The 10,618-nt window shown below is 44.5% G+C and overlaps 1 protein-coding gene across 1 annotated transcript in view; it reads right to left on the bottom strand.

Annotated features, from left to right (window-relative positions):
* Positions 1 to 1,244: 1,244 nt before the first annotated feature.
* SLC2A9 (solute carrier family 2 member 9) overlaps positions 1,245 to 10,618 on the bottom strand; it is a 183,988-nt gene continuing 174,614 nt past the window's right edge. Inside the window, 1 exon segment of the mRNA XM_017871794.1 lies at positions 1,245 to 1,536. Within this exon segment, the coding sequence (XP_017727283.1) occupies positions 1,252 to 1,536 (285 nt within the window). The 3' untranslated portion in view covers positions 1,245 to 1,251.

Below are 10,618 nucleotides of genomic sequence, written 5' to 3'. Positions count from 1 at the left end.
AAGGACTCTAGTGGTATTGCTAAGTCAAGTCCTCTCTGGCCCCACTCCTATGAAATACCAACCAAACATACTGGTGCTAATTCAAGTGCACTTTACTTTAGGACACTTTGTTTCATTTTAGAAGCAAGTATAGGACATCACTCAAAACACAAGCCACACATTACAATGGCAGGCTGCAAGTGGCTCTTACCCAAACAATCCTAGCATGTAAGAGTTAGAAGAGCCCTTCAACATATCTATTCCAAACACCTTCCTCCAAAGTTGACACAGATTTTCTTAGCAACATTCAAGATGAGTAATCACCCAGTCTTCCCTTGAGCACTCTGAGTGATAGTGAACTCCCCATCTTTCAAGACAGTTCATTTCCTTTTCAGAGAAATCTCTTCTAGACTTGGTAAACATGAAGTACATGTGCTGACACTCTGAGCCCCACACTTGTGGCAGAGATCACCAATTCATCACAATGTTTTTTGGGTTTTTATTCCCACCAAGCCTAGGTTTAGCTTTACAATCATCCTCAACATTGTTTTTCATTTGGATAGAGGTCAATTTGCAGTCCCTGTTGCAGTTACTAGAAAGTTAAGTCTTCTGCACATAGCTTTTCTTCATGCTCTCTGTGAGCACACAGGACTCTAATAGTCTGGGGCGAGGACAGCGTCAGCCCTGAAGTCTTGAGCGCATTCCTGGAACACAGTTTGGGAAAGACAAAATCTGCAGGCTGGTGGGTTGGTATTAGGCTCTCCAAAGCCTGAGATCCATAAGGTCAAATATTGGAAACAGGCATTTCTTAGGCACTATGAATAATCTTTCCACTGACTTCTGAAAGCCTATACTGGGATGGAAGCCTAGGGTCATTGACGCACTGGGACCCAGGTTGAGGGCAGATGAAGGCTGCTTGTGGTAAAGCTGGGACTAGAACCTCAGTCTGTGATTTCTAATGTGTTGAGTCCCCTATCAGACCAAATTGCCTTTCTTTGATAAAGCATTAACATACTATTTCCCCAATTTCATTTTGAAATCGTGGGTTGAGTCATGAAGAAGGCAGGTCATCAACCTGTATAGAAGAACGCTGGGTCCAGTGAAACATAGAGTGATTCCTTGCAACTTCCAGAAGAGTTTGGGAGATTCAGTTGTGAATAATGCTAACATAGTTGCAATGTTAGATTAGTACAGGTTTACTTTTAAATACTTAATAATACAAAAGACTTGCACAGCTTCAATTCATTTAAGCCTCCCAATAATGGGTAAATTTTAAGTTTCCTGAAAAGTGAGATTATCCATGTAGACAATCCTGTTTTTGACATAATTGTCCAACATGGAAGAGGAAACTTGTTCAGGCCTTCCGTTTGTCTTATCATCAGTGACAGCTGAGTCGATTTTCTCTTCTGGTGGGTATGCTTTGTTCCTTTTGGAAAATGCCTGACTAATTTCTGCCTGGGTTCTGTTTTTGGTCTCAGGCAGCACAAAATATAGGTAGATAGCACCTGCGATACAAACTGTAGCAAAGACTAGGAAACAGTAGGTGTTCAGACTTTTCTGTGGAAAGGCAGAGACAAAAACCATCAAATAGATAATCAGCAAACTTGCTGTCAAACCATCTCTACACAGATTTTTAAAATAGCTCCACACTCATATACCAATACTCCTAGACAAAACACCATGTGTGGTGCTGGCTCTATAAGGCAAGTGTGTTATCACATGAGGCTTGAATAAATCAGCTTCAAACTCCGGTAAAGATGAGAAAATGGTACTTTTGTTGTTGTTGTTGTTGTTGTTGCAAATTTGGCATTTAAAAATTAATCATCATGAAAGCAAAATGGTATGCTTGCTGAATATTAGCTTAAGCTTATATTTACAATTAACCACATTGTCTCCTTGCTTGAGACAAGAATGACATCGAAAGGGAAGAGAAATGCCTCAGTTCATAGGAAGAATGTGGAGCATAGAACAGGCCAAGGTAATGCCAGTTTTTCTAATATGCAAATGATCTAACTCACTAATTGACACTCTGAGACGGCCTTGCACAAATAAGAGAGATGAGAAAAATAGAAATGTTCAAAGCAATCACTCCATTTTATGTATCCTGATTAGTGCTTGGACTAGAATAACCCTGCCAACTGCACTAGACCTTGAGCTTCTCAGTGACTCAGTCACCTCTGTAGCTCCTGTGCCTCATAGGAGGTACTCAGGAGATGTCTGTGGAATAAAAGACTTGAAATCCTAGCCCGAAGCAATCCACTTGCTTTGGTCTCCCAGGTACTAGAATTATAGGCGTGAGCCACCTCTCCAGAAATAAAAGACTTTCTGGGTCCCAGCTGTCAGGATTGTGACTATCATAAACAACAAACATCTATTGATCCAAAGATAAGGTTACACTGTCTTTGAATAATACTTCCCAAGAAGCAATATCCAGACTTTAGTCCATTAATTTCTATTCTTTGATTTGACAAACATTTATTTTTGGAGAATGGCAGAGTGCTTAAGCTTGATCTCTGGATCACATCCTAGATCTACCATTTACTAAATCTGAGACTCTTTGTGCCTCAGTTTCCATGCTTGAAAAAGAGGATAATCATGGTACATGCAGGGTTGTTGTAGGAATTAAGTGAGACATTCCCTTTAAAGTGCCACATGCAGTAAATGTTCCACACCTGGGGGTGCTTAGCTCTTGAGACTGTGCCTTCTGCTCACACAAAGATTTCAAGAGCAGTGTGGAGGAGGGGGAGAGTATGGGCTCTGAAGCCAGCTGAGTGGGATTCAAATCCTGATCCCATTACTCACATGTTGTTCTAACACTTATGATGTGCCATTTAAGATAGAATTTCAATCCACTGAGCATCTGTTTCCTCATTTGCAACATGGTGATATATACCCACATATTATTTTGAAGATGAAATGAGATATATCAATTTTGCATTCAACATCCTCCACACCCCCATCTGCAATTTGGATGGACATCTGACTTATCAAGTCCAAAGTGGAGCCTCTAAAACTGCCTACTCTAGCCTTCCTCATCTCTGCTGATGGCACCTCCATCCTTCTGATTGATTATGGCAACAAAAACACTTGGAGGCAGGCTGAGCTTCTCTCTCTTGCTCTCTCTCCCACCCACATCTGCTCCATTAGGAAATCATGTTGCTCTACCTTGAAATGTATTCCAAATCTGAGGATTTGTCACCACTTCTATTGCAACCCAATTTTGGTGCAAGCCACCATCATGTCTTGCTTGGATTTTTGCAATAGCTTGTCAACTGATTTCCCTGCTTTTCACTTTAAGCATAATCTTGAGATTATTCTTAACAGACAAGCCAGAGTGATCCTGTTAAACAAAGGACAAAACCTGTCACTCCTCTGCTCAAAACCCACCATGACTTCCTAAGTCACCTGCAGGAAAGCCAAAGTCCTCACCATGGCCTCCAAGGCCACCGACCATGTGTCCCTCTTACTTCTCTGATCTCACTCTCCTTACTTTCTTTGATCGAACCCCACTGCCTTTATGATTTCCCTCCAGTATTGGGCCTCAGAACCTTTGCAAATGCTGTTCTCTCTTGCTGGAATAATCTTCGTTTAGGCCTCTGTATATCCTGCTTTCTTACTCCTCTTCATCTGACTTATAGGTCATTTTCTCAGAGAGGTTCTCTTTGACTCTCATTTCTAAGTAGCCCCTCCCAGCCCTACTTCATTGCTCTTCAAAAACACTCACCACTATGCAGCATTGTAGTGTGCAACTGCCTGTTTATCAACCTTCTCCCTACCAAGAGGTAACTATCTGAAGGCAGAAGTCATCATTTTTCTTGTATTCCCAGAACCTGGAAAGTGTCTGATATACAGTAGATGCTCTGAGTATCTTACTGAGTGGATGGATGGACTGAGGCTCAGAGAGGCTTCCTGCCCTATCCCAGGCCTCACGCAAGGCTTTCTAGGACCTCTCTGACACCCACACAGCTGCCTCTTGCTTGGCTTTCTTTTCCCAAGGGACCTGATGGGTGTCGCGAGGATTAATCTCACAGTTTCACAAAATTCAGTCAAGGACACGTGGCTCAGCCGAGCACAGTAGCTCACGCCCGTAATCCCAGCACTTTGGGAGGCTGAGGTGGGTGGATCACTTCATGTCAGGAGTTCAGGACCAGCCTGGCCAACATTGTGAAACCCCGTCTCTACTAAATTTACAAAAATTAGCTCAGCATGGTGGCAGCCAACTGTTATCCTAGCTACTTGGGAGGCTGAGGCAAAGATTAAAAGTGGACCCCCTCCTTACACCTTATACAAAAATTAACTCAAGATGCATTAAAGACTTAAATGTAAAACCCAAAACTATAAACACCCTAGAAGAAAATCTAGGACATTCAGGACATAGGCACGGGCAATTTCATGACAAAAATGCCAAAAACAATAGCAACAAAAGCAAACATTGACAAATGGTATCTAATTAAACTAAAGAACTTCTCCACTGCAAAAGAAACTATCATCATAGTGAACATACAACCTACACAATGAGAGAAAGTTTTTGCAATCTATCCATCTGACAGAGGTCTAATATCCAGAGTCCACAAGGAACTTAAACAAATTTACAAGAAAAAACCACCTCATGAAAAAGTGGGCAAAGGACACAAATAGATACTTCTCAAAAGAAGACATTCATGCAGCCAAAAAAAATATGAAAAAAAGCTCAACATCACTGATCATTAGAGACACGCAAATCAAAACCATAATGAGATACCATCTCATGTCAGTCAAAATGGCGATTATTAAGAAGTCAAGAAACAACAGGTGCTGGCGAGCTTGCAGAGAAAAAGGAATGCTTTTACATTGTTGGTGGGAGTTTAAATTAGTTCAATCATTGTGAAAGACAGCATGGTGATTCCTCAAAGACCTAGAGGCAGAAATGCCATTTGACCCAGCAATCCCATTACTGGGTTTCTACCCAAAGGAATGTAAATCATTGTATTATAAAGATACATGCACATGTATATTCATTGCAGCACTCTTCACAATAGCAAAGACTTGGAACCAACCCAAATGCCCATCAATGATAGACCGGATAAAGCAAATGTGGCACATATACACCATGGAATACTATGTAGCTATAAAAAGGAATGAGATCATGTCCTTTGCAGTGACATGGATGGAGCTGGAAGCTGTTACCCTCAGCAAACTAACACAGGAACAGAAAACCAAACACACTGCATGTTCTCACTTATAAGTGGGAGCTGAACAATGAGAACACATAGACACATTGAGGGGAAGAGTACACACTGGGGACTATCGGGGGGTTGCAGTGGAGGAGAAGAAGTGGGGTTGCAGTGGGGTTGCAGTGGAGTCAAGAAGAATAGCTAATGGACTCTGGGCTTAATATCAATACCTAGGTGATTGGTTGATCTGTGTAGCAAACCACCATGGCACATGTTTACCTGTGTAACAAACCTGCACATCCTGCACATGTACCCCGAACTTAGAATAAAAGTTGAGGAAAACAAAAGCTCAGAAAAGTTTGACTAGCCCTGCCCATCTCACTCTGCTGAGGCATTCAGGATATGACCCAATATTCTTCAGGTTGAAAAGAATAATTTGCTCCCTTCCAGAATTTATTGAACTCAAACTGGATTTTACAACTCGAGTAGAATCAAAGAGGCATACATTTGCATGCAATTTTCTCTGAATCAGAAAATACTGGCACTCCACACTGGAGACTGTTTTTTGCAGGCTTTATAACAAATGGCCCAAGCAACACTGATGCTGACCGCAGCAAATGCTGCCAACACGATCCCAGAGCCGGCGTGTGGAGGTGAGCATGAAGGGATGTGGGCTCCTCCCCACAACCACAGTGGCCTCCTTTCTCTGTTGGTGATGAGAGGTCTAAGGATTTTCCATTTTACAGGTGAGGGAACTCATATGCTTGGAGAGGAAACCTATGCTTGAGGAGTATGCCCAGGGCCCTCTGCTAACACATGGGCTACAATACAGGTGTGATTCATGCCGTTGTCTGTGGCTCTATCGGCTGAGATATTTTATTCTGAGGAAGAAGTCCAGGCTTCTTAGGGGTCTGTTTGAGGGCTGGAATACATTCGCCACTGACACCTATTGGAATAAGTGAAACAATCAAGATGCGTGAGTAGTTTCTCTTGGTGGCTGCTGTGGGCTGAACTGCGTCCTTCCTGAAATTCATACGTTGAGTCCTAAGCCCTAGCACCTCAGGATGTGATGAAGTTAAAATGAGGTATGAGGTCATTAGGGTGGGCCCTAATCCAATATCCTGCTGTCCTCATAAGAGAGGAGATGAGGACACAGATCCACACAGAAAGGAGACCACGTGAGGACACAGGAAGAAGCCAGCTGTAAGGAACATGGCTGTGCTTTGGTCAAGGGTAGGCTGAGGTAAACGTCCAGAGTGACTCAGTGAGTTTAGAGGGCAGGTGTATAACGCCACTTGCTATTACAGCCATGTAGCTGTAACACGGGAAGGGCATCCCTTGGCCCTGCACCACTGTTGTCTGTAAAAGGTATAACTGCCCTGCTGATGCTGTACAGGCACTCTCGCGCTGGCGACCAGAGAAAGAGAGAGAGAACCAGAGATGTCCATCTGCAAGCTGGAAAGAGGGGAGCCAGGACACAGCTCGAGTTCTGGTGCCCAGAGGAAGAGTTAAGCTGCTGACCCTAAAGGGTGAGCTGGCAGTGCAGCCATGTGTGGGAGCTGCTGGACTAAGCAGCCAAGACAGGGTGGACAGTGCGAGAGGACTAGTGTGAGTGAGCTGCTGATGAGAGAGCTACACTGCACCTGTCTACAGCCCCCTGAGTGTTCTTCCAGCTGTCTGCTCATTCACCCACCCCCTTCAGACCTCAGCATGAGCTGGAACCTGACCCTGGGGATAAAAATTGGTGTAGCCGTGAACTTGACAACAACCATTTACAAGCCAAGGAGAGGGGCCTCAGAAGAAATCAACCCTGCTAACCCCTTGAGCTCAGACTTCTAGCTTCTAGAATTGTGAGAAAATGAATTTCCGTTGTTGAAGCCTCTAGTCTGGCTATTTGGTCATGGCAACCTGAGGCCCGAGTAGATGAACACAGTAGCTCTTGATTGCAGCTGAGCTGGCTTTCAGAAGGGAGGTAGGTCAGAAATGGTTCCTGTATGGCGTCTACAACACATACATGTTGCTCCCGTGGGTGGGTGTGGGTGGGGCTGGGGTGGGCTGGGGTTGGGGGATGTGACTCAGAACTTGTTAGCCCTGTATTTCTCTAATGCATTGATCACTGCTCACAGCAGTCCCCTGAGCCCAGCTCTCTGACTTGCTAAGTCCCTCTCCAGAAAGGAAATTAACCGTGGCTGCCTTCCCAGGCTTGGGTCAGGAGGCTGACATTTCACAAAATACTAAACGTAACTACCTGCCCAGTGTCTCCATCCGTGTGTCCAGCCTGGCTGTTCCCGCTCCAATGAAGGTTCATCAACAGTCACACCTGCAATGTTTCCTTAATTACCCCTGAAAACCCAGACACCCTGGACATGCCCAGCTGCTCAGGAACTGTTTCCAGAGGGGATTTGTTTCGAAAATGCCCACAGGCATAAGAAAAGGCTCATAAATGACAGGCAAGAGAAGCAAGAACAAAACAAAGAATTGATTCCAGGTTTTAGAAATACAAAAAATTATCTAGGTTTGGAAGTGCAGTGACTTTGCAAGTTACTACATCTCTCTGAGCTCATCCCCTTGCCTGTCAAAGGGAGTGATACAGGCACTACCTCCCAGCACAGAGAGCGGTGGAGTACTCTGGGCACACAGCAAGCGTTCAATGAACACTATGCTAAAGTGGCATGCTGGTGCTGTTAACGCTCAAACTGTGGCAGGCAAGCAAGGTCTTTCACACCCCGCACCTGTGAGTGGCTCAGAAGCTAGTGGCCTGCTTCTCGGACACACAAATCTCAGGACTGGGCCATGTGAAGGTGCTGAAAATTCTCTACTTAATTTATAAACGTGATGGGGCAACCGTGTTGACAGAAGCAGCTTGAAGTTAACTTTTGCCATCATAATGACGATTTTACTGACACCTGGCTCTGCTGGCTTTGAGCCAAACTGTAAAAAGCCACTTAAGGTTTAAAAGTCAATTGAAAAGATAACTTGTTATGTTCTGACTGCAGCCACGTGAAGATGCCCCCGCATGGGAGCAAATGAGTGTGGGACCTTGACGAACTCCATGGCTCATGGAGCCCCCAACAGCACTTATGTTTCAGAAATAGAGTGGTTGTTGCTAAAACACAAAGATGCCTTGGAAGTTACAGGGTGTGGCAGCCTTTTAACTCTGAGACCAGGAGGCTGTAATAAGTGATGGATGGAGAGGGAAGATGAGGACGAGGTGGTGAAGTGGAGAAACTGGATCTGATGCTGACTGTGGGACCTGGGCTGACCATGTCTACTTCCTGGACCTCCTTGCCTGTACAGTGGCGAGGATCAGAAACTCCAGCTCAGGACTGTGTGAAGGTGATGTGGGCACAGAAAGCCATGCATGGGGGAGTGGGTGGCACAGAGCAACTGCTCCGTAACTGTGAATGCAGGAACAGCCACCATGCAGGCTTGGAGCTGGGGTGGCTGGGGCTTGGAGTGCCGCAAATACTGACCTTCAGCTCCCCCATGCTGGCAGCAGAATCTCTGGGATGTGTTGCGCTTGGCACTAGTAAATTAGCAGGCAGACTCCGAACTGAGTGCACAGAATAGTTGGTGAGGGGAGGAGGACAGGATTGAAATAGCTTCTGAGAATGGATGGTGATGTATCTGACAGATTCTCACCTTCTCCAGGTGGTACCACCCAGCACTGAGGGCAGCAGAGAGCCCTGGTAGGCATTTGAGCAGGGATGCTTCATCCTCCTTCTGCAAATGCTTCTGGGCCCCTTGCTCTGTGCAGAAGGCTTGCAAAGACTTTTGTGTTCCTGCTCCCAGATAACCCTCTGATCTGATCCTCTATCTCACCCATCTTTCTTGCTCACTCTGTTTCAGTCATATAGGCCTCTGGGTGGTTTCTTACACAGGCCAAATCTAGCCCTGTCCAAGGGCCCTGCACTTGCTGTTTTTCTAGCCAGGACTTCACCATTCCTGGACAGCTCTGCTCCCGCATTCACTCAGGCCTCTGCTCAACTGCCATCTCCTTCCAGAGCCCTTCACGACTGCCCCATCTCAAATAGCACTTCTGCCTCCTTTGTTTCCCCATTCAGCTCCCGGACCAGGAAACACAGGCTTTGTTACCACTCTATCCTCATTGCCTAGAATAGTACCTGGCACACAGCTGGGACTCAACATATATACGTGTTGAATTAATGCATTCAGTTTCCAATGAATAGATTCTTTCCCTACCCAAAAAGAACTTGTATCTGATTCTTGAGGATGTGGGCATTTTCCTACTGATCACTGTCACCCTTGGGACAATGATCCCATTAGCTGTGGTTATGATGATGACGATGAGGATGTTAAATGGGTGGTGGTTTGCAGTGTGCGCTGGAACTATTAGATGGAATCTGTCTTACACAGTGATGAGCACATTGCAAAAATGATAAATAGGTTGTAGGTTTGAGTTGCTAACCTAGGAGTCCCTGCATAGCCTCAGCAATGGGTAGCCCATGCCCTCAGAAGCAGCCCATAGCATTTAGGGCAGCTCTAGGAAGGCACAGGAAAGAGAAAGGGATGAAAGGTTTTGCCTGAAGCATAGTTTCTTTCTTTTTTTTTTCTTTTGGAGAAAATATTTGGCTTATATAGCCCCTTTATTCTAGTCCTAATCCTCGATGCATTAGACATAAAGTTGGAAGTGTTTATATATATATATATACATTAAATTCTAGGGTACATGTGCACAACGTGCAGGTTTGTTACATATGTATACATGTGCCATGTTGGTGTGTTGCACCCATTAACTCATCATTTACATTAGGTATATCTCCTAATGCTATCCCTCCCCTCCCCCCACCCCATGACAGGCCCCGGTGTGTGATGTTCCCCACCCTGTGTCCAAGTGTTCTTATTGTTAAATTCTCACCTATGAGTGAGAACATGTGGTGTTTGGTTTCTGTCCTTGAGATAGTTTGCTCAGAATGATGGTTTCCAGCTTTATCCATGTCCCTACAAAGGACATGAACGCATCTTTTTTATGGTTGCATAGTATTCCATTGTGTATATGTGCCACATTTTCTTAATCCAGTCTATCATTGATGGACATTTGGGTTCGTTCCAAGTCTTTGCTATTGTGAATAGTGCTGCAATAAACATACGTGTGCATATGTCTTTATAGCAGCATGATTTATAATCCTTTGGGTATATACCCGGTAATGGGATGGCTAGGTCAAATGGTATTTCTAGTTCTAGATCCTTGAGGAATTGCCACACTGTCTTCCACAATGGTTGAACTAGTTTACAGTCCCACCAACAGTATAAAAGTGTTCCTATTTCTCCACATTCTCTCCAGCACCTGTTGTTTCCTGACTTTTTAGTGATCGCCATTCTAACTGGTGTGAGATGGTATCTCATTGTGGTTTTGATTTGCATTTCTCTGATGGCCAGTGATGATGAGCGTTTTTTCATGTGTCTGTTGGCTGTAAATGTCTTCTTTTGAGAAGTGTCTGTTCATTTCCTTTGCCCACTTTTTG

This window comes from Rhinopithecus bieti, unplaced genomic scaffold (genome assembly GCF_001698545.2).
Source record: "Rhinopithecus bieti isolate Rb0 unplaced genomic scaffold, ASM169854v2 scaffold_865, whole genome shotgun sequence".
NCBI classification, from domain to species: domain Eukaryota; kingdom Metazoa; phylum Chordata; class Mammalia; order Primates; family Cercopithecidae; genus Rhinopithecus; species Rhinopithecus bieti.
This window is presented reverse-complemented; position numbering and strand designations above follow the sequence as displayed.